The 23688-nt window shown below is 46.4% G+C and overlaps 2 protein-coding genes across 2 annotated transcripts in view; one reads left to right on the top strand and one right to left on the bottom strand.

The window, feature by feature from the left end:
- Positions 1-408: 408 nt before the first annotated feature.
- LOC110002651 (excitatory amino acid transporter 5-like) lies at positions 409-19114 on the top strand. Its single transcript, XM_020658310.3, has 11 exons — positions 409-781; positions 5208-5287; positions 5488-5703; positions 8282-8324; positions 8416-8623; positions 8916-9015; positions 12395-12628; positions 12718-12912; positions 14266-14400; positions 14529-14631; positions 16055-19114. Exons 1-11 carry the CDS (start codon positions 533-535, stop codon positions 16223-16225), a joined length of 1734 nt encoding a protein of 577 aa, XP_020513966.2. The 5' UTR covers positions 409-532; the 3' UTR covers positions 16226-19114.
- A 3632-nt stretch (positions 19115-22746) lies between these two features.
- zgc:113223 (uncharacterized protein LOC541424 homolog) overlaps positions 22747-23688 on the bottom strand; it is a 5657-nt gene continuing 4715 nt past the window's right edge. The window contains exons 7-8 of the mRNA XM_020660708.2: positions 23350-23511; positions 22747-23273 (exon numbers count right to left, since the gene is read on the bottom strand). Coding sequence (XP_020516364.1) covers positions 23130-23273; positions 23350-23511 — 306 coding nt within the window. The 3' untranslated portion in view covers positions 22747-23129. The remainder of the gene's footprint in view (positions 23274-23349; positions 23512-23688) is intronic.

Here is a 23688-nt window from a genome sequence, read left to right as displayed (position 1 = left end):
CACTGTCCTCTCTCTCTGGTTTCTGACTCTATCCACTGTCCTCTCTCTCTCTCTGGTTTCTGACTCTATCCACTGTCCTCTCTCTCTGGTTTCTGACTCTATCCACTGTTACCTTAGTTTGTAAAAGATTTTAAATTCACTCTGAGCATCTCTTCACATCAAACAGGTGTCCATAGTGTTTTATTTTTTCTAGTTTCATATCCAAGTTTTAGATTCTGGTATCATGTCGACCGGAGTCTCAACCTGCAGACTCTGTAAGTCTGATTCCCACCTGCAGCCAAAAGGGAGTCAAACAGAAACAATGAGTGGACCGGCTCCAGGGACCAGGTCCAGCAGATGCCACAACAAAGGCGTGTCAGGCTTCAGTCCACCTCTTTAAGCCTCTTAGTGCCTGCAGGCAGCCTGAAGGCTGCACTTGCCTCTGACCGGACCGTGATTTAATCCCTAAGTGGAAAAGGTTCTTTGGCTTTGTCAGGTTTGTCACGCTGCCAGCACCAAAGGAACAGAGAGGAGGCCGGACCCGAAACTTGGCATGGAGGAGCTTTTGTTACCGCGCGGGGAGGAGGAGGCGCGATCCGACCAGAGCTCATACGCTCCGGGAGACGCAGGGAGGACGATGGGGGACCGGGTGAAGTCGTTGTTCCACCTGGAGAACGGGGAGCCACGGAGGAAAGTGAGGGATGTCTGTAAGAGGCACGGGCTTCTGGCATTGTCGGTCATCTCTGTGATCACCGGATGCACCCTGGGCTTCATGCTGAGGGGGACTCAGCTGTCCTCGCAGGTACGACTCACCTGACACACGCATGTTTTCAAACAGCCACCGGCTTGATCCTGTACTCTAAATCTGTGTCCAGATTCACCTGCCGGGACTTAAGTTTTCTGTTGCTACCTTCACATTAACTTCCTTCAGGACTTAACTTCCTGAATTATTCTTTTAAAAACTTGATTCTTTACAACTTCCTGTCAGATTTTTTTGAGTTCTTCTCACCGTCCTCCAAACTGGTCTTAAATGTCACCGTAGACTCGTGTGCATCCTCTCCTTTAAATCTTCTGTCCACTCTCTCCTCTTATTTCCCATAATGAGTCACACTCGTGTTCTTTTAGGAAACTTTCCTGCAGGTTTATTGTAAAGTATTCCCATCATTGTCTCTGTAGTGACTCACCTTCTTTGTAAGTTAAATGTAAGCTCCTTGTTGACACTTTATTTTGATCAGATTCATTCAGGACAGTAAACATAGAAAAGTTCTCACATTTGTTCGACTCTCCTTTTGTCACACTAAACGAGGCCCAACAGAGACACAAACCTTTAGAACGTAATCTTAATTTAAAAATATTTTTAACCACTTAAAATTTTGATTACTTGATTTGTTCCAATTTTTGATGCCCCTCCCGCACAGCACAGCTAGCTGAGCTAGCCTCCGAGCTAGCTAACGGTTATGGCCGATTACTATGTTTTTTTAAGGGTTATTTTTGGGCTTTTAATGTCTTTATGTAGAGATATGGTGATGGATAGAGTCAAAAACATGAGGACTACAGCCTCCGCTGACGGGGCGTGCACACTAACCAGGCTACTGGCGCCCCATGTTTGAATTTTCTGTCATTAACTGCTATTGGCTAATGTTAACTTTAAACAACAACAAAATCTGTTCATCTTCATCTGTAGAGCACCAATTCATTATTACAGAGGAAGAGGTAAAAGACCTTACTCTTTGTTATCTCACAAAGACAGAGCGTTAATCCATCATGAGTTTAGCACTTAGCAACATTTAGCAAAAGTTAAAAAAAGTCCTTTAAGAGGCAGAAACCTCGAGCAGAACCAGACTCATGATGAACTGAACCGGGCTTGAAAAATGGAAAAGAGGAAGATGCAGGAAGAAGGATAGAGACAAACAGAGGGGGGACTTATCGATGGCTCTCCAGCGCCCCCTGCAGTAACAGATGGGTGACGTCACTCATTAGCACCTTAACCTTCTCGTGCTCACATCACTTGATCAAACATGACGTCATATGTTACTTCATAAGTCCAGCATATGGCCTTGTATTATGAAGACACACTCGTGTTGTTGACATAACTCCACAAGCTGCTCTTCTTCTTCTTCTTCTTCTTCTTCTTCTTCTTCTTCTTCTTCAATATTCCACTCGGCTCGGTTGTGTTGCATCGCTGAGCAGAAACGTGCTCAAACTAGGATCAATATTGGAGATGCTTTTGAAAAATGGAGAGAGGTTAGAACACAGAAAGGTTTACAGACCCATGCAGAGCTGGATAAACACTGAAGCTTCAGAGTCCACCACATGGTGACCTGAGTGAGCATCCACTCTAGAGAGGAGGAGGGGGAGACAGCTCTCTATGATGTTTAGAATTTAGACTGCAGTACCCATTTTAACCACTAGGGATCAGAGTTACATACTGCTCCTTTAAAAAGATATTGCCTTTAAATTGACCCCTTCATTCTGTGCGGGATGCAGGATCACGGTGTTCTTGTTTAGTGAGCTTTACCGACACAGAGGGAGACCGCAGCCCGTCCAAATCCACCACCATTAATCCCTCCATTCAATTAATGGCTGTCAGCCTCTTAAGAACTTTCTGCTGCTAACTCGGAGCCGATTGTGTCTGCTCTGCTCGCTGTCAGATTAGTTCACATTAAATGATAAAACACAGCGAGGTAAATAAAGAGCGCTGAGCTCCGCAGTTATTCTGGGAACAAACAGAAAAGGTCAACGTATTTAGACCGGACCGAAATAAAGCACAAAAGGATTTAAGGTGTTAAGACAGTGATACAATTACCAGAACATTATTTTATCAACTGGATGTGACCCAACATGATCCAGCAGTTTAACACACAGCAACAACATGTTAGATATTTTCTGTTGCACATTTCTCAAGAGAAACATGTCGCTAAAATGTGCCCGTCATCTCCAGAATCATGTGTTTACTGTTTCAAACGGACTCAGATACTTTAGAGAAGTTAAAGTCTGAGTGCCCAAACATTTAAATGACTAAAGTTCACATGCACGTCTTCATGATCACTTCAAGTATCAGAGGAAAAGTTATTATTGTGAACAAAATGCCAAAATCTGTTTTATTTACTATGAAATATCAGATGATTGTGTGCATGCAGTAATCATTGAACATATGTTCAATATGTGAAGCCTTGAAGGTCCAATCAGTGAGCTGTGTAGAGAGTGAGATGATAAAGGTATCTTACTCTCTGATCATTAAGGAAACATGCTATGTTGAAGTGCTGGCTTCTCTGACAACAATGCAGCAGCCAGTATGTCCTCCTTCTAACTTTACATTCTGCTCCTGAATGCTCTGGATTTGTTTGGACCAGAGAAGGTAGGCGCTTTTAAGACCCCCCCCCCCCCACACGGCCGTTTTGGACGCCCCTCGGTTTGTCAGATATGAGAGCAGTTATCAGGTCAACAGGTGTTGCAGCAATGGAAGCGGTCAAGAGAAGTGGTTCAGATAGAAGTGATTGTACCCGACCTAAAAAGCCTCTGCATGTTTCTAATAAGCTCCACGAGCAGAAACGTGCTCAAACTAGGATCAATATTGGAGATGCTTTTGAAAAATGGAGAGAGGTTAGAACACAGAAAGGTTTACAGACCCATGCAGAGCTGGATAAACACTGAAGCTTCAGAGTCCACCACATGGTGACCTGAGTGAGAGGGGAGACAGCTCTCTATGATGTTTAGAATTTAGACTGCAGTACCCATTTTAAACACTAGGGGTCAGAGTTACATACTGCTCCTTTATAAGGAAAAATAAGAACAATCAGAGAAATGTAAGAAAGTTAAAGATAATTTATATTCTTTACATTTCTGATAAAATAAATATTTGGGGGGATTTGGACTTTGGACATAAAATTCTTTAAACTTCTTCACTCTTCATACCAGCTGACCGTGTTAACAGCAGCTTCTTCACTTAATTATCAACATTAAATAGAGTCCTATAAATCAAGCACAACACAGCGAGTGATTTAACAGGGAGCTCAAAATAGCGCAGCTCGTCGTCTATGAACAGTCTTTCCAGGAAGTATTGATCCTTGCCGCTCTCAGTCTGAATATAGAGCGCGCTGAACATTGAGGTCAGGAAACACAACGATGTGAAAGTCTGCCCTGTTTCAGAGGAGTCCGCTGAGATTAAAAGGTCCTTCAGTGTCCTAAATCCAGAGGAGGAAGGGATGTAAACTGGTGAGGAAGCCGGTGTGTGTGTGTGTGTGTGTGTGTGTGTGTGTGTGTGTGTGTGTGTGTGTGTCTGCAGACTAGGGGTGAGAGAGTGAGAGGACTGAGCAGGTCTGCTTCATAGCCCCCATGAAGCAGACCTGCTCAGGTGTGCTGCTGTCCTCTCAGGCTCCGCCCACATCCACCTGCAACGAGGAAAACAGAGCCAGCAGAGGGGAAACACAAACAGGTAGAGAGGTTGACCGTGAGGCCGTCACACGTCGCTCCAGGAGGAAGATCATGGATGTGTTATAGAAGAGGATGCATCATTGGAGGCGGAGCCACGTTCATTCAAGCTGCTCAGCGTTTTGAGCACGCTCACTTAGAGTGTCAGGCTCTGATGTGCGATCATTATGTCGACAAAATGTCTCTGAATTCAGCTTTGAATGAATTTAACATTTTAGGAGCTAAAGATTTGAAAAGGGGTTATTTAAGTGTTAGTCTCAGGAAGTTGATGTACCTAAAAAAGAACGTCTCCTCTGATTTATAGACGTCTCTTTCCAAATGTAAGTTTATGGGGAAAAGTCTTTTGGGTCTAAAGGAATCACATGATGCTGCAGTACCAGGTTCAGCCACCATGTAAAATAGGCTTCAACGGTTGGCGCTCTTCCCGGGGGCTTGAGGAAGACTCTGTTCCTGCTGCCGCCATGTTTGTTGTGCTGATACGTCACTCAGCTGAGGTGACTCCTGAGCCGTCAGCTGTCAGAAACACACGGGGTCATACATGCCTCAACCTCCAGGTCAGAAAATAAAAAGTACCACTCCTACTAAACTGACCGAAGCAGTTTGTTATTACCTCAGCTCTGTCTTTTAAAACACTACATTACCCATGAGCCTTTAGTCCTTCACCCAGAGCTGTGGAGTGAAACCAAAACCGGACCACTTTGTCTTTGTTCTTAGAAACTAAAAACGTCCAGCTGACTCCTGAAGCAGCGAGCAGATCTGAAAATGATGACCTGTGATTTATTCTTTTTCCCCCGCAGGCTAAAATCTACTTCTCTTTTCCTGGAGAGCTGCTGATGAGGATGCTGAAGATGCTCATCCTTCCTCTCATCACGTCCAGGTACGTCCGTGTGAGCTTCTCTGTTTACATGTGGACTGTGTCCAAGACAAAGTGTATCACACCTTAACGTACCAGATCATGAACACTCAAACAGTTTTTACTGAACTCAAAGCGTTGCATCGTTGATGAGGCTAACAGTTTCCATCCGCTTCCATGCTAAGCTAGGCTAACCACACTAACCTGTTTCTGTGTGTGTTCAGTTTGATGTCGGGTCTGTCGTCGATGGAGTCGAAGGCGTGCTGTCGGATGGGCGTCCTCACCGTCACGTACTACCTGTGGACCACCTTCATCGCCGTGGTGGTCGGCATCGTGCTCGTCATCATCATCAAACCCGGCGTGGGGACGGATATGGAGAGTCACCGTCTAGGAGGCGGGCCGGTCATGACCTCGGCCGACGCCCTGCTCGATCTCATCAGGTAAGGGGGGTCAGAGGTCAGCTGGGGGGGGGGGAGGCTCAGAGTCATGCAGCTGCATCTGATGAACCAATCAGACGCCTCCCTGTCTCCCTGCTCTACCTCTTGTTTATACTGTGAGTTTACTGACCGCTGAATGAGACATGAGACGACGGAGTTTCTACACAATGACAGAGATGAGCTGAGGCATGTAAGTGAGGGGGCGTGGCTTAAGAGGGAGCACAGAGGGGAGGGGGTGCAGACGGAGCACTGAGGGAATGCTACTTTTTAAAATCATACTAGTTTTCTTAAAACTACCAACCCTGCCTTCAACAACAGTCAGTGAATGAGGCCTTATAATCTCGTTAAATAGGGGAACGACCTCCGTCGCAGCCTATCACCTGCCAGAGCAGGAAGTGGACTCACCAATCACCTCCTGGTGCCGGCACACTTATTCACACAAACACAACCAACACAACAAAACCTCAGTCATGACGTTGTTACAGGGTTTCCCACAAAGATGTTTTTGGTTCTTCAGCGTTGGTTTCACTCTTCAACACGAGAGGTTTCTTTATCGCACAAACAGAAATGAAGGTTTGAAAGATGATGAAGATGTTACTGGTCCACCCCGAGCGGCGTGACGCTGTGTTTACATCAGACTGGTCAGAGTCAGCTGATGTTTCTTCATGGTCATCAGCACCTTGTTGTTGACATGAGTGAAACAACGGCTCGGTGTTTGAGGACATATTTCTGATGTGTTTGAATGAAAGTCAGCAGGTCGACCTCGAGGTGACCTTCTGTCTCGCGGTGTGACAACGATGCTTTTGTTGTGACCCTGCAGAGGAAGTGAGTTCAGTTTGTCGTTAAGCTGTTGATCATTTAAGTCAATTATAAAAAAAACAAACGGGCGCTCACAGACGTTTAACTCTTTAAGACTTTCTCATGAACGTTATTCTCTCACGTTCCGGACTGAAAGAGGAGAACAGCGCTCCGTCCGTCTGGCTCATCCGAACAACACTCGAATCAACAAATCTTTGAAAACACTCCGACACACACACATACACACACCCACACACACACACATCAATCCAATTACCCCGGGGCTGATCAGTGTATTTTTAGTAATCCCGCGGGGGATGAGTGACAGATTAACCGAGTCAGCGTCGGAGAGCAGCAGTGATCTCTGCTGCGGCACGTTGGCAGAGCGTGCTCACGAGCCGCCCCCATCGCATCATCATCCCGTCGACCTCAGACCCCCCCCCAAAGGTCGGCTGATCTGAACGACTGCTTCCCCTCAGCGCTGTTTTTACCCGCCTGCCGTCTCACACCTGATCGTACGATAATGTATCAGCGGCGTTCTCACAGAAATACCTGCAGAGACAGACGTCCAGATGTGTGTGCGTGTGTTGGCCTTCTTGTTCTGGCGTGTCGTCGATCCAGATCTGAAATCTAATTATTAAAATCAACAGATCAGTGATCCACAGAAGAGAAGACACTGGATCCAAATCATGCAGAAAGAATATTTAAAAAATATTTTGCAGACCAAAAACTTTGTGGTTGTAAAAGTATTATATTATCCTGGGTGTAGTTTTTATAGTGTTTCCTGTTTTAATTTGTAGTTCTTTAGGTCTCTAAAAAACTCTCCTTTAGTAAAACTCCTTCCGGGGTGAAGACGTTTAGAAGCTCTGTTTAAGGTGTTTATGTGTAGACCAATCAGCAACCTCTGGTGTTTAAACATCTGAAGTGCAAAATCCTGCAGTTCCTGGAGTGTCCACTAGAGGCTGGCTGCAGAAGCACAGGAAGTCACATACACACCCATTCTAAAAAGCCTGTTTTTACAGCAGAGATGAACATGTTTACAGCCTGGTTCAAAAAACCAAATAGGTGTGATTAGCTCATGTCTGGATGGACACACACTGTACGGGGGGTGAATGTTTTGATGACTCATCAGTTTTGATTTGATGAAGGATAAGAGTTATTCACAATAAGGCGTGTAGCTGACCTGATTGACAGGTGGGCGCGGTGTAACGGTTTGTCAGGAGGTTTAAAACCCGCCTCAGCTCCAGCTCTCAGCCTGTCGTTAGGTTGACTGAAAGTTAGACTGAGACAGCATTTCCAGCATGGAGACCGCCATCGAGGGGACTCCAGCGCCCCCTGCAGGAACAGACGGGGGACGCCATCGATGGGACTCCAGCGCCCCCTGCAGGAACAGACGGGGGACGCCATCGATGGGACTCCAGCGCCCCCTGCAGGAACAGACGGGGGACGCCATCGATGGGACTCCAGCGCCCTCTGCAGGGACAGACGGGGGACACCATCGATGGGACTCCAGCGCCCCCTGCAGGGACAGACGGGGGACGTCATCGATGGGACTCCAGCGCCCCCTGCAGGGACAGACGGGGGACGCCATCGATGGGACTCCAGCGCCCCCTGCAGGGACAGACGGGGGACGCAGCTGTTTGTGTGGATTCCTCCTCTCATTCAACAGTTTTGTCAGAGAATTTACATCCTGATTGTTCTGCTGATCAGTCGAGCAGATCTCTGCGCTCTGTTTCTATGTTTGGAGGGTAATATATTAAAATGTTTCTTTGCTCTCTCACAGGAACATGGTTCCCTCCAACCTGATCGAGGCTACCTTCCAGCAGGTAAACACACAAAGAGGTCGTTCAGGAAACAGAAAAAGGATTCTTCACGTCTTAAATTCTCTAACTGAACTCTGACTCTGTCCCCCTTCAGTACAAAACGGACTTGATCCCCATCCTCAAACTCCCCACCAAAACCATCCAGCCCAACTTCGTCTACGTCTTCCCTGACGACAGTGACCCCAAAGGCCGCACGGTGTACCTGGAGCTGACCCCGCCTCCTGACATCATGTACAAGACGAGTCCGGGAACGAGCCAGCAGATGAACGTGCTCGGCATCGTCATCTTCTCCGCCACCATGGGTGAGCATCACGCGGTGTTTCTACATCATTCAGACGCTCGGATCAGAAACAGGAAGTGAGCGTCAGTCCAGTGGTCTATGACCCAGAATCCTTTGCAGTTTTGACCTAGCCCAGATACCACACTATAGCATAAATCATGCGTTCTACTCAACTCCTCGTTTTTTGCTGAACGGGCACATTTAGGGTTTGTTTTGCTTTCATGCTGGAGCTCGAGGGCGCCATCTACTGGATCAGAAAAGTGGCACATTCTTCCTTTAATAATAAAGTGTTGTTGTTGTTGTTGTTGTTTCAGGGTTGTTGCTGGGCAGGATGGGCGAGCGAGGAGCTCCTCTAGTCAACGTCTGTCAGTGCATCAACGAATGCGTCATGAAGATCATCAACGCCGCTGTCTGGTGAGCGGATCACTTAATCACATTAAACATGACTTACTGTGCACACACACACACACACACACACACACACACACACACACACACACACACACACTGCTGAGAGTTTGTCAAATCCACAGATGTGTTTCCAGAGCTCTGTGTGTTTTATTTCCTTCCACCTGTGGATATTCAGGGTCGTTGTAAGAGGTGAAACATTCCTCTCCTGTGCTTCAGTCAGACTCTGTTGGTTGTTTTCTGGGGGCAGATCTGAACACAGCGATCCTTCTAGGGCTTTATAAAAAGCAGCGTTTCTGTAGAGGAAGTGTTCTTGGTGCAGCTTTAGGGATGTAAAGATTAATCGTGATAAATCATTTCGAAGGTGTCAAGACTCACATCGGTACAAAAATGAATCTCAATAATATTATAGCGGCTAAGCCTAAAACTTAAAGCCACTGAGGGGCTACATAGACGGGCTAATCTAGTCTATAATAAATAAGACAGTCCAATATCTTCTTCGTTTAGGAATATTTATTTCTCATTCCATCGTTGTCTTGATCACTGACACATGTGAGCTGTTCAAACAATAATCCAGACATGTCCATTCACTCCTGTTACCTCAGCGTGGCGTACAGCGGTCAAAAAAGTGTAACTGCTCCCCGTCTAGTAACACCTGACACCCCAGTGATAGTTCCTACCTATATAGAGTTTCACCTTAACCTAAAGGCAACACCTGCTGGAACAATTTGTGTTTGCACTTTATAAACATGGCTTCTACAGATATGGTGAGCGTCAGCAGCTGTAGAGCAAGATTTATAAATTGAGGACCCCCCATTGGCTTTCAAATCAGAGGTGTGGAAGCATTTTGTCTTCAACAAGACAGAAAATGAAAGAGGTGAGAAGATAACAGACGAGACAAAAAACTGTGTGCAAATATTACAAGAAGACGGGGAAGTACACAAATAACACAACCAACATGATACAGCGTTTAATCCACACCACAACAAGAAGATCCAATCACCTCCACTTGTTGAGAGAAAAATAAACATTAAAAGGTCAAACAACACTGACAAGCGGGTTAGCAGCCCTTAAAGGAATCTTTATCTGTCATCATCTGTCTACTGTCCCTTTTTGTAAAATAAATCGTGAGAGAATCATATCGTGAGTTTGGTGAATTGTTACATCCTTATTCAGGTTGCATGCTGGGATGTGGATAAGTGAAATCAGCTGCTGGAGCAGAACTGAAGGTCCGCCTCCTCTCACCGGAGGATCAGGATCTCTTTCTGTCTCTGCAGAGCAAACGATCTGACTCTTACTGAAGCAATCTGTGAAAGTCTGTAATCATTCTGTGGTGCAGACTGAACAATCAGACAGAGTGAACTCTGTAGAGCTCTGATGTGATGTGCAGTAGATATTAACAACATTAGATTATAAGCTGCTCTTCACTCTTTGAATGGAAGCTGCTGTGCTCACTGAGTGTCGGTGACACAGGGTGCGCTGGAGTGGGTACAAAAAGCAGATGAGCAGCTAACCTCCAGGTAGCAGTGGAGTTGTCTCTGAAGCGGTGAGGGGTAACCTTGTGAAGGAGAGGTTAAAGTAGAGAGGAGAGAAAAGAGTAGAAGACGCTGACGTGTTTCAGTCCAATGGCCTTCTTCAGGGCGTGAGAGTGCTGCACAGGTGAGCTGGGATTTCTAATTCACTACTACATGGAGGTACATGTTTCCAATGTTTATGTGCTATTTAAGACTTAGTGTAAAAGTTTATTTGACGTTTTGGCTCCTCTTGACGGAGGTTCAGAGGGGCCGAAATGTGGTGATTTATTTTTATTTTCAAAAACTTCAGACAAAATTTTATACAAATGTGATTTATTTTCTAATAAATTGGTGATGCCAAGCAAAACTAACCGTGCAGGGATTTTCCTTTTCAATATGATGTTTGATCTCCTGTAATATTAGTGACCTGGATAGAGTCAGTGTTTGTGTCACAATCTGGCTCCTGATTTCACCAGATTATTCAGACTTTGACTGTTTTGTCTGTAAAACACTGATAGCAGCTCGTTCCTCCTCGTCTTTATAGAAACAAACTTCAGTGACCGCCTGGTAGTTTTGGTGTCGTCGGTCGGTATTTGTGTCATAGTGTTCTTACCGGCGGTGAGCTGGCTCACGGGAGGATTGTGTGGATGTGACCTGCTGACCCGTCAGGTGGTGAAAACGTGCAGGCGATGACATCATTGTGTCCTACTCCTGCAGCAGCACCTGAGCAGATTAAAAACAGAGTCCACAAAAAAAACCTTGTGACGTGAACACAGAGCTGCTGCTGAGGGCTGCATGTTCAATCTGTTACTTTAGAAATCTTCTTCACTTAGAAAACACTGTTTTAATCCTCTGTCGGTCTTAAAGGTCACATATCCTCCTCCTCCTCTTCTTCAGGTTAAATAAGTCTCAGAGCTCCTCAAAACATGTGTGTGAAGTTTCTTGTTCTAAATCCACTCTGATCCTGTATTTGATCATGTCTATAAACCCCTCTATTTCAGCCCTGCTCAGAACAGGCTGTTTCTGTGTCTGTACCTTTAAATGTGTTAATGAGCTGTGTCTGACCACGCCCCCTCTCTGGAAGGGCTTGGGTGTACTCTGTCTTTCTTGCTCCATGTCCTATTGTTTACGGTGAGAAGGCAGACTCAGAGGGCAGAACAAACACCTAGCTGTGGGAGTGTCACCCACCTGGGGGAGGGGCTACTGCCCTTTGTGATGTCATGAAGGGAAAATCTTCAAACGGCCTGTTTGAGCACACATTTTCTGAAAAGTGGAGCAGGCAAAAGACGGAGAGGATGGACTTTTCTCATGATTAGGGGGTTTGTAGACGGACCAGAGACACATATTAGAGTTAGAGGAACATGGAGAAGTGTATTTTACATCATGTGTGACCTTTAAGGTGTTTTGTTACCTCCCTCGTTGTAAACATGAAGTCATTTCTGAGAAGAGAAGCCATTAAAAGCTTTGCATAACTTCACATCATGTTTTAAATTGAAATTGTTACCAAGCTGCAACCCCCAGTCTTGAAGAATGAAGCTGATGCAGAAGTATAAAATCCTGCAGTTCCTGGAGTGTCCACTAGAGGCTGGCTGCAGAAGCACAGGAAGTCACATACACACCCATTCTAAAAAGCCTGTTTTTACAGCAGAGATGAACATGTTTACAGCCTGGTTCAAAAAACCAAATAGGTGTGATTAGCTCATGTCTGGATGGACACACACTGTACGGGGGGTGAATGTTTTGATGACTCATCAGTTTTGATTTGATGAAGGATAAGAGTTATTCACAATAAGGCGTGTAGCTGACCTGATTGACAGGTGGGCGCGGTTTCTAATGCTTCATTGTAACGCTGCGTGTTTTGTCCCTGTCAGGTACTTTCCGTTCGGGATCATCTTCCTGGTGGCGGGGAAGATCCTGGACATGCAGGACCCGAGCACGCTGGGGAAGAAGCTGGGCTGGTACGGCATCACCGTGCTCGCCGGCCTCTTCGTCCACGGCCTCATCCTCCTCCCACTCTTCTACTTCGTTCTCACGAGGAAGAACCCCTTCTCCTACATCCGCGGGCTGCTGCAGGCCATGGTGATCGCCCTCGCCACTTCCTCCAGGTCAGAGGTCACCACAGTCACAGGTCGTTCTCCCGGTCCGTCGCTGTGTTCAGGAACTCATTAAAGTTTCAAATGCTGTCTCTTCTCAGCTCTGCCACGCTGCCTATCACCATGAAGTGTCTGTTGGAAAACTGTCACGTTGACCGACAGATTGCTCGCTTCGTCCTCCCTGTGGGCGCCACCATCAACATGGACGGCACGGCGCTGTACGAGGCTGTGGCGGCCATCTTTATCGCTCAGGTTAACGACTATGAGCTGGACTTTGGCCAGTTGATCACCATCAGGTAAACAAACATGATGACGCTTTCTCTCAGACTTCAGGAGGTTTGGTGACCTGTAGAAACCGTTTGTTTAGAAGAACTAAACTTTAGGATTTCACAAAATGTCTCATCTTGACTTTCTAACATTCTTAAGTCCCCTTTTTTAGTTTCTCTGCTATCAGACGCTTTTCTTCAGCGTCTGTTTTAGGTCTCAGAGACGGGTCAGACCAGGGTTACTTTGGGTCAATGGTCAGAAAAAATGGCTCCAATTGGTTTCTTGGATCGCTTTTAGATTGAATAGATCTCTATAAGGAGGCGGAGTCTGCCGTCAGCGTGTTGTCACTCACAGTCGTGTTCTGTGTGGTGTCATGTAGCGTGATGCTGAATAGTTTTTTTAGGACACAATGAGGAAAGCTCTCAGGGAGTTTGAGGTAGGCAGAAAGGAGCTAGCTCATAATGCTAACCTTGCTAACGTTATGGCCGCACTTCACACAGACGTACGATGGAATAACTCTCTGAACACCTGAAGGTGTCACAGGTGTGTTGGAGGAGGGTCAAACTTAAAGACGCACACTGTCCCGCTTCACGCTGACTAATACAACGTTTGGGTCTCACCGACCTTCATGGCAGCAAGAAAACATTTCTACGTATATAAACAACCAAAGAGACCGCCTCACTTCAGCCATCAGCCAATCAGAGAGAGCTGCTTAGTCCATCATCAGCCAGGGAAGAGTTCAAAGGTCATGATAAAGCACAATAAATGTTGAATATTCATGTAGCTGTATACCGCAGGAATTCTAAGTGTCATCGTCTATGATCAAACGTCATGTGATGTATTCAAACCAATAAGAAGGCTCGCCTTCTCACACACTCCCTCACCCGTGACCACATCACCCCCGTCCTTCATAACCTCCACTGTCCCCTCCATCAGAGACCCGCCCTCACTCACTTCCCTAAAAAACTCACCTCTTCAACATCACTAACTATCGCATCTCTCCTCCTCCTCCTCTCTGATTATCTCTTCGTCGTTTTGTTTTTTGTCGTTCTTTGTTGAGGCTCTTTGAGTATTTTGAAAAGCGCTTTAAAAGAGTAATGCATTTTTATGATTAAAAACATGAACGTTTGATTAACTATCAAACGCTGCACACACAGGAACAGCTGCAGCCGAGAGATTGTCCCGTAAATATTCCATTCTTTGTTCTCTGCTCGTTAAATCTGCAGCAGGAGCATGATGGGAAAAAGTCTCAACAAGAAGCCATCTTTAAATCATGTGTCTCTTATCAGACACTTTTCTTCTGGGTCAAAGGTCAGATGACGGGGCTGCTATCAGATCAGTCAGTTTTAGGATTTAAACTCTTTCTTCTGTTTGTCTTGCAGCATCACAGCCACAGCTGCTAGCATCGGCGCTGCGGGGATCCCCCAGGCCGGTCTGGTTACCATGGTGATCGTCCTAACGTCAGTAGGGCTGCCTCCTGATGACATCACGCTCATTGTCGCCATCGATTGGATCCTGTGAGTAGCAGTTCTCCTCATGCAGAGAGATCTCTTTCTTTTAGATTGTGATGTCCTGAAACAGAATCAGATCCACGACTCAGAGACCCGAGTGTCACAGTCCGTCTTTGTCGTCTTTGTCTCTGCAGCGATCGCTTTCGGACCATGATCAACGTTCTCGGCGATGCGCTGGCGGCAGGAATCATCGCCCACCTCTGTCGTAAAGATTTCCCCCTCAGTGGAACAGGAAAGGTAACACCACCACCTGTAGGACTCTGTTTGTGTTTCATACACTGGACGTCTGAACGTGGTCGTCTCGATCCACACAACACGTTTAACTTCTGTTTGTAAAGATCACGCGTTCCTTTACACCTGTGAGCTGTTACTTCATTCACACCTGTTGGGTTTGAGCAGATTACAGCGGAGAGAGTCGTCTCCAAGGTTGGACAGATTAGAGCTCTGACTCTTATCTTGATCCCGTGCTGATCCTCGGCGTGCCCCACTGTCTCCGTGGTCACTGTGTCCAGGCAGAAAAGTCTGTTTATAACCAGAGAAACACAAGTTAATGTAACGATGACTGAACTGGAACACTTTGAGTAACTTTAACAAGAGCTGCATGAGAGGCAGAGACAAACTTAAAAGACCTTTACATACTCTGGAGCCAATCGCTGCACTCTCTCTCCTCGCCATAGATCCAAAACACACAGAGATGTATCACATTGATTAAATGTGTTAAATGTGGCGGTATATAGATCAAGATGTCGGCTGTGTTGGGTTAAACTGGCGTATCGACCGGAGCGATGAGTAACCACATTTAGCTCAAACGTGGATGTTAACCTGCAGGGAGGATTAAGGTGATACTTCACCATGAAACATGAATCTGTGTTGACTTTGGGTCATATATGTAGAAATGTGAAATACATTTTGAAGTTGGAGCCTTCTTGACCGAGAAAAGATAGAAAGAGTCTTTTTGGCTCGTGGATGAAAGACTCCAAATCCCAGAATGCACAGCACTGCAGGCCACTCCCACTAAGGTCCTCTAGTTCAGAATCAGAAACACTTTATTAATCCCAGAGGGAAATTCTATCGTTACAGTTTCTTCAAAATATACAGTATAGCAGTAGAAATATAGTAATAAAAACATTTACAGACATATTTACTTCAACACATGAGACCGTTTCCTCAACTGATTCAGAGATTTCTTCCAGAATTGATCTTGTAAATTCCTGTCAGAAAACAGACTCTATGTCTGTGTCCATAGACAAACAGTGAGAGCACCGACACTACCAGTCCCCCCCAGCTCGAGCCGGCCTCGGCTCCTCGTCGTCACCGCCGCCGACAGGCAGGCCTTATGTCTCTGCTGCTGAGCTGGCAGCGGCCAGCGGCGTCCAGCAATATAGCAATATAGTGGCGAGATGGTTGCTGCCGACAGGCCGGTCTTATGTCGCGGTGTACTCTAGAGTTCTAGACTAGAGTTCGTTTGAGCGTTCAAACCACCCAAAACCGAGTGGACAATTTAACAAAGACACCAGAATTTATTTCAAACGGACCAATCGGCTGATGTGTGAATCACGAGACTCGAGGATTTCCTTTCTCTCATTCAAACAGAGCTTCATAAATTCTCTCCTCGTGCGTCCTGTAGGTTCTGACATGTTGTTCTGTGTTTCCCTCGCAGCCCGTGCCGTCCTACGGTACGCAGAATCCTCACGCTCACAACAACTGCCACAGCGTGGACGTGCCGATGACTGAGATCCACACGCACAAGGACAGCATGTACGACTCGATGGGCGACTCGGCGAGCGAGAGGCACGCACACACGGTCTACTACAACATCTGTCAGGTGTGATCAGACTGTACGCCGCACCGTATCTACAGCTGGAAGGATCTGAGAAGTCCGGTCAGAACTCACAGTGCCATCTGGACCCCGAGGGTTAGGAAGAGATGTGGAGAGACGGGATCTCCTTCTTCACAGGACGCCATGCCGAGCAGCTGCCCTCAGGTTCAAAGGTCACGCTGGTTTTATTGGGCCAAACTTTGATCGGATAGAAAAAAATCGACACAAACTCGCTAGAAAAACATATTTGGATATACAGGAGCCATTTCTGCAGCAGAGGATTATGGGTACAGGATGCTCTGTAGGTAAATCCTTTGATCTGATTCTGATCGGTGGAGGACGGAGCAACGCCTGCCTCGAGAAACGCCATCTTTTCTACCAGAAGTGAGGACGTTTTGGGAGCATGGATCGGACATGTTGTGTGTTTTATTTGCTCTTAAATTGGAAATTGGTTTTAAGAATTCAGACTCCTGTCAGAGGCAAAATCCCAGCGGGGGTGAGACCAGAATATCGGATTCTTTTTGGGGCAAAATCCAATTTTGTTTCTGCATGCATCCAAGGACATAAAGACAAAGCACCAATTAGATCAGCATGTTGGGAACCAGCTGGAGAGCTCGGAGGACAACGGCTGCTCCCCTGTGTGGATAAAACCTGGTCGAGGTATGGACATATTTCATGATTTCATGGCAGATTTTGTCATGTTTTGTGGCCCCCGGGCCGCCAGTTGCCCACCTCTGCTCTACAACCACCCTGCGATGGATGGTTCATGTCTTCAGACCCGGGAGTCTTTTGGGATTCTCCAAAGAGGAGCTCCAGAAACATGTTAGATGGTTTAGTTGAAACTCAAAGTCTGTCCAGTTCAGCCCCGCCTTAGCAGCGAGTGAACGTTTGACTGACTGAACCCCAATCAGATGGTCGAGGTGCGGAGGTGGATCAGTCCAGTTTAACCTCCTCGTAATACTTTAAAGCCCTGAACATATCCGCCAAATCCGGATTGCTTTCCCCCCAGGACGGTTTATGAGACCACACTGGACCACACAGGATGGAATGTATAAAACACGGCATCCACCCAGGATCACAGCCAATCCCCTCAGGTTCCTGAACATTTGGATCCTGAAAATGAAAATCTTGTTGAGTGTTTGTCGTGTTTTTGTTCTTGGATTTGTTGATGTTAAGAACTGTGTTGTGATGCTGTTTGCTCTGAGCCGTATCTCCGTCTTTGACCCTCAGGTGTGTCACAAACCTCTGATTGGATTCTGGATGACTCAGGCTGGTTTAAAGGGTTAATGGATAATCCGTCCCACATGACAACAGAATGATTACAAAGTGCTCTTTAGACTTTTACAGACCTTCTTCTGACAGCATGCAGGCATGCGTTCTTACTGGCTTCATGTGAAGTCTACGTGCATTATTTCTATGTTTTGACTCGATGTTGTTGTAGAGATAATTACCCTGACTGTCCGTCGCCGCCAACGGGAACAAGATGCTAGTTTGGTTTCATTTTCTCTCTGGAGCCTCAAACATGCTAGAGTCCTTCGTCCTAAAACATTAAGTCCCAGAGTTTGTTTATTCTTAAACATGAAGATCCTGTTGGAATATTTCATCAGTTTGACAAAGACAGAGTCCGACTGTCATAGAGGAGTGAGGGTGGGCGGCTCATAAAATTAAATATTCTAATATCTCTGAGGCGCAGTTCTTTATGTCCCTGAAGAGATGCTGCAGTCCAAAAGCTGCAGATTCATTTAGGTTTGTCTCCATGACAACAGAGTCCGTGCATGTGCAGTCCACAGCAAGCGCCTCAGTCTGTATATTATGTTTTATTTTGAAAGTGACCAGACGCTCTGTGCGACTTCCTGTCCGGGTCGTTCTATTCTGCCAAGCTTGCAGCGATCCCATGAAGAGATGCTGCTGTCCAAAAGCTGCAGCTGATTAATTTAGGTTTGTATCCATGACCCCCAGTTTCCACAAAGTCCGTGCACGTGTGGCCCGTCAGCTCCGTGCACTACAACGCCGCCGTTTGCTGCCACTCTAGTCAATGCTCCTGTTTCCACAGCGAGCGCCGCCGTCCGTCTCTGGAGCGTGCCACCAGCGCAACGTTCACACATGTCTTTTTGTCTGTTGTTCATTCGGAGACTGTTTTGATGTCTTGTTGATAAAGAGATGGAAAATACGATCAGGAGTCTGAATGTTGGGGTTTTATTTTGAAAGTGACCAGACACTTTGTGCAACTTCCTCTCCGGGTCGTTCTATTCTGTCCAGCTTGCAGCTTGCGGAGACGCATCACATGATTCAGAAACACAATCATTGACTGGAGTGGCAGCAAATGGTGGCGTGTGTGCTGCGCAGGACGGACCGCAGCACGCTCGGAGTTTGTGGAAATCTAAGATCTAGAACGAGTAGTTATTAATTGTGCTTAAAATCTGAAGTTGTTTACAAATCGTTAACTGACGTTTGACACAGCAGAAATATTTCATAACTTCACAAACTGAAACCGACATGGAAAATGTTAAGACTCAGAACGCCGTCAGGACGGATTAAAGTACGACGTTAACATTAACTTACGCGATCTCTACGTTAGCTTGACTCCGCTACGTGGCTAAACGCTAACTCAGATGTTTTAGCCCTCACAGTTTGTGCCCCTCGAACTTCTCTCTGGGTTTTAGTCGTGTGGTCGTTTCCGTAGACGGGAGACAGGAGAAAGTAGCGCTGCCTTAACTTCACAGTTTGAACCTTGATGATGTTTTTATAAACCACAAACCTCAATAATGACCTGCCAACGCACGCCACTTACCAAACCTTTTCTCTCACTGCATCATGAAAATACTCGAAGTCTTTTTCTTTTTTTTTACTAAATAAAACGTGTTGTTTGTTTATATTTGAAAATAAAAACTGTTGTATTTCTTCCATTGTCACGTTTCTGAACGAACAGTCTGACCATGCTTACCAGGTGTGTTAAAAACCAACAAGACCCAGGATGATGCCGAAGTGAGGTCACCCGTTTTTTCCTGCAGGGGGCGCTGGAGTCCCATCGATGGCGCCCCCCGTTTGTTCGTGCAGGGGGCGCTGGAGTCCCATCGATGGCGTCCCCCGTCTGTTCCTGCAGGGGGCGCTGGAGTCCCATCGATGGCGTCCCCCGTCTGTCCCTGCAGGGGGCGCTGGAGTCCCATCGATGGCGTCCCCCGTCTGTCCCTGCAGGGGGCGCTGGAGTCCCATCGATGGCGGTCTCCATGCTGGAAATGCTGTCTCAGTCTAACTTTCAGTCAACCTAACGACAGGCTGAGAGCTGGAGCTGAGGCGGGTTTTAAACCTCCTGACAAACCGTTACACCGTGCCCACCTGTCAATCAGGTCAGCTACACGCCTTATTGTGAATAACTCTTATCCTTCATCAAATCAAAACTGATGAGTCATCAAAACATTCACCCCCCGTACAGTGTGTGTCCATCCAGACATGAGCTAATCACACCTATTTGGTTTTTTGAACCAGACTGTAAACATGTTCATCTCTGCTGTAAAAACAGACTTTTTAGAATGGGTGTGTATGTGACTTCCTGTGCTTCTGCAGCCAGCCTCTAGTGGACACTCAAGGAACTGCAGGATGTTACACTTCAGCATTTGCCCTTTTTTTTTCAACGCAGGAGGTTGCCGCTTGGTTTAGCACAAATACTAGCAGCAGGATGTCTGCTAGCCTAACAGATCAATGTAGGTACACTCCTGCTTCAGTTTTCCATGATCCCAGATCATGTCATCGTCCAATCACAGAGGACCGTTAAATGACCTGATGTTGTAGTTACAGATGTCACCGTTGTTATTGTTCACAACTGTAGATGAAGGCTGCAGGCTTCAGTTCTCCCGTCCACAGCTGCTGCAGAGACCGCGTCAGATTAACCCAGAGGAAACAGGTGACGCTCTCAACAGGAAGTCGTCACCACAGCGCTGCACCGCGGCTATTTTTACCTGACTCACAGAACTCTGCAGTTATTAATCCAATCAAGCGAATGTGAGGCCCCGCACGGGACAGAAGCCCTGCGACGACACGCAACCACAGGTGCCTGCAGCGCTAATCCTCCAGCACAGATTAAAGTCACAATGAAGTCTTCATGAGAGGGGAGGGAACAACGGGGGATTACCCGGGTTTACTGAGGGGGGGTCTCCGGGCTGTCTCTCTTCTCAAGGACGTCCACAAGCTGCTCCAGGTGTACGATTTAAATTTAATGCAAGTTAAATAAAAGAAGCACGTCAGCTGATTCATCGATTAAACCTTCAAGTCTGATTAGATGGTCTTGGACTTCTAACCATTTCCTGCTTGTAAAGTTTAGTTTAGTGTTGAAGTACTCAAAATCAGTCTGGGTCTTCTTGAGAACACTCTTTGAAGGTCTGGTCTTGGAATCCAAAGCCTCGTTACTCTGTCTTGTCTCTGTCTCAGACTGGGCAGACTCAGGATTTTAAATGAAGACCGGTCAAGCCCACCACTGATCGGCTATCTTCCCACGTTTATCAGTGTGATAAGATGGAAAACGCCTGGTCTTGGTGGTCTTGACTCAGTCTCGAGCCCTAAATCTCTGGTCTTGTCTACGTCTCGGTCTCTGAGAAATCTGGTCTTGAGTATGTCCTGGTCTTGGTCTTGACTACAACACTCGTTAATTCTCTGCTGATTTATTCTCATTTTAAATCTTTAGAGTTCCAGATTAACGATCCAAAAAATAAAATCTTCAAATAAAATGATGGGAAATCAAATATTTGAAGGTGAGTGAAAAGGTTTGAATTCTGATGACGCCAGTTTACAGAAGAAGAAGAAGAAGAAGGTAAGAGTGAGTGTCTCTGTTACGAGTTATATTTGAGCACAACGTTGAGTGTAATCAAAAGTATTTTAACATCAACTAAACGTCTTTTGCTCGCCGTGTTGATGACAAATTTGACATCAAGTCGGGCATCCATCTCTTTCCCGAGTTGTTGTTCGTGTTCATGTTTCATTTACAACTCAGAAACTTGTTTTTCCGATGCGACTCCACATGATGAATGCAGGGGAAGTATGGGAAAGATTTAAAGGTCCCATAGTCTTCTTCTTCTGGTTTTATCTGCTCTTTAGTGTGTTTTCCAAGTGTCCTGTGCATGTTTAGGCACATCTATGTGCAGAAATTCAAAGTCTGTGGAAACGCGGCTTCTCCTACGTCCTCCTGTTAGCTGTAGCATTAGCTGCATGTAACGCTCGGTTCTAGCCCCCCTCCATAAAAATGTGTCAGTGTGAGATCACTGATCTAAGCCCATTGGCTCGTTGTGGCCCTGCAGCTCATGTTGAAATTTCCGAGAAGCGTGCTGAGCAACTGACCAATAACGACAGAGCGGATCGGCAGACCAATCAGAGCAGACTTGGCCCACGTGGGGTCTAACAGTGTGGGCTCAACAGAGTGCAGCTGATGGACTCAGAGCAGAGAGGGAGCAAGGAGGAGCAGTTCATGAAAACAGACACTTTATTAGAACTTTATCTATTGTGAACGTACAAAAGTAGGAACATAGATTAAATATACGAACCCCAGAAAGGGCAGAATATGAGCTCTTAATGCAGGAATGAAAATTTTAAAAAGGATATAATTTTGTTGCTTGTCGGTTAATATTCTTATCTCTTCTATGAATTAAAGGCACATGGAAACATCTACAGTTGTTCTTTTATTCAGACATTTCAGAAACACAGAATCTATTTCTGTCAACACGTTTTATAAAAAGCTTGTTTGAAGACTGAAGGAGAACGAGCCGTTTAGATCCATCAGAGCGTCTCCCACCGGAGCTCAGCCGGACGGGAGGAAGGACATGCAGACCGGCGCTGATCTCTGAGGAGAGATCTCTGAAGTGATGGAAGAAAAGAAAAAAGAGCGAGCAGCGTTCCTCTCAGCACAATGTCGTTCACACTCACACAAACATGAACACATCTTTATTACACTTGACATGTGTGTGACCAAGAGAGTCACACAGAAGTTCATTTTAATCAGATTTTTAGAATAAAATAAATCTTCGGTGTAGAGTGTCTACCACATCTACACACACACACACACACACACACACACACACACACACACACACACACACACACACACACACACACACACACACACACACACACACACACGCAGTTTGAATTATAACCATCACACGTAACAGCGAGTAAAAGTTGAAACTTGTCTGATTCAGGAATGTTATGAGCAGAGCATTGTTTTTAGAACACACACACACACACACACACACACACACACACACACACACACACACACACACACACACACACACACACACACACTCACACACACACACACACACTCACACACACACACACACACACTCACACACACACTCACACACACACACAAGGTTCCTGGTTTGAATCCCCGTCCTTCAGGAGTCTCTCTGTGAGGAGGTTCCTGGTTTGAATCCCCGTCCTTCAGGAGTCTCTCTGTGTGAAGGTTCCTGGTTTGAATCCCCGTCCTTCAGGAGTCTCTCTGTGAGGAGGTTCCTGGTTTGAATCCCCGTCCTTCAGGAGTCTCTCTGTGTGGAGTCTGCATGTTCTCCTTGTTCATGTGTGGGTTCTCTCCTGGTTCTCCGTCTTCCTCTCACAGTCCAAAGACATGCTCGTTAGGTTAACTGCTGACTCTAAATTGTCTGTAGGTGTGAATGTGAGTGTGGCTGGTTGTCTGTCTCTATATGTCAGCCCTGTGATTGGCTGGTGACCAGTCCAGGGTGTAACCCCGCCTCTCGCCACATCCCGCAACCATGATGTATAGATTGATCATGTGATGCATAAAGGTTTTCATGAGGTAGTTTGATGAAGCCGACACTCGACTTACAGAGTGAACAGAGACAGTTTCAGCTCTTCTCTTTCTCCGACCCACATCCAGTAAAAACCTGCTGGAGGAACTGATTCGTTTTCATTCGTCATCGAAATCTGCGAAAGCGGGAAACCAGTAGCTGTCCTTTCGTTCTGATCTGCTTGTGGACGCGTTGTCTTTCCTCTGTTGTTGGACTTTTTTAATTCTGGAGATCTGAGCCGCAGCCAGACACATCATCCCGACCTGCAGAGAGCAGCAGAGTGTTAAAGGAGGTCATCAGAGGGTAAACACTAACCCCCCCAACAGATGTGTTTGTTACCTCGAGCAGCAGCAGGCCGCCGGTCAGAGCGGCGACCAGCAGCAGGTTGTTCTTTGTCCACGAGGCGATCTTCTCCAGGCAGCCGACGGTGAAAACCTCCTCAGCCGCCGAGCTCCAATCCAGCTGCTGCACGCCGTAACCACACATGGTGTTCAGCACCGTCTGCACACACACACACACCGACACACGCACACACACACACACACACACACACACACACGCACACACACGCACACACATGCACGCACACGCACGCACGCACACACAGACACACACGCACACACACACACACACACACACACACGCACACAGACACACACACACACAGACACACACACA

Source organism: Labrus bergylta, chromosome 6 (assembly GCF_963930695.1).
Source record: "Labrus bergylta chromosome 6, fLabBer1.1, whole genome shotgun sequence".
In the NCBI taxonomy this organism is placed as follows: domain Eukaryota; kingdom Metazoa; phylum Chordata; class Actinopteri; order Labriformes; family Labridae; genus Labrus; species Labrus bergylta.
Note: the sequence above shows the minus strand (reverse complement) of the source record. Positions and strands in the feature narration are given on the sequence as shown.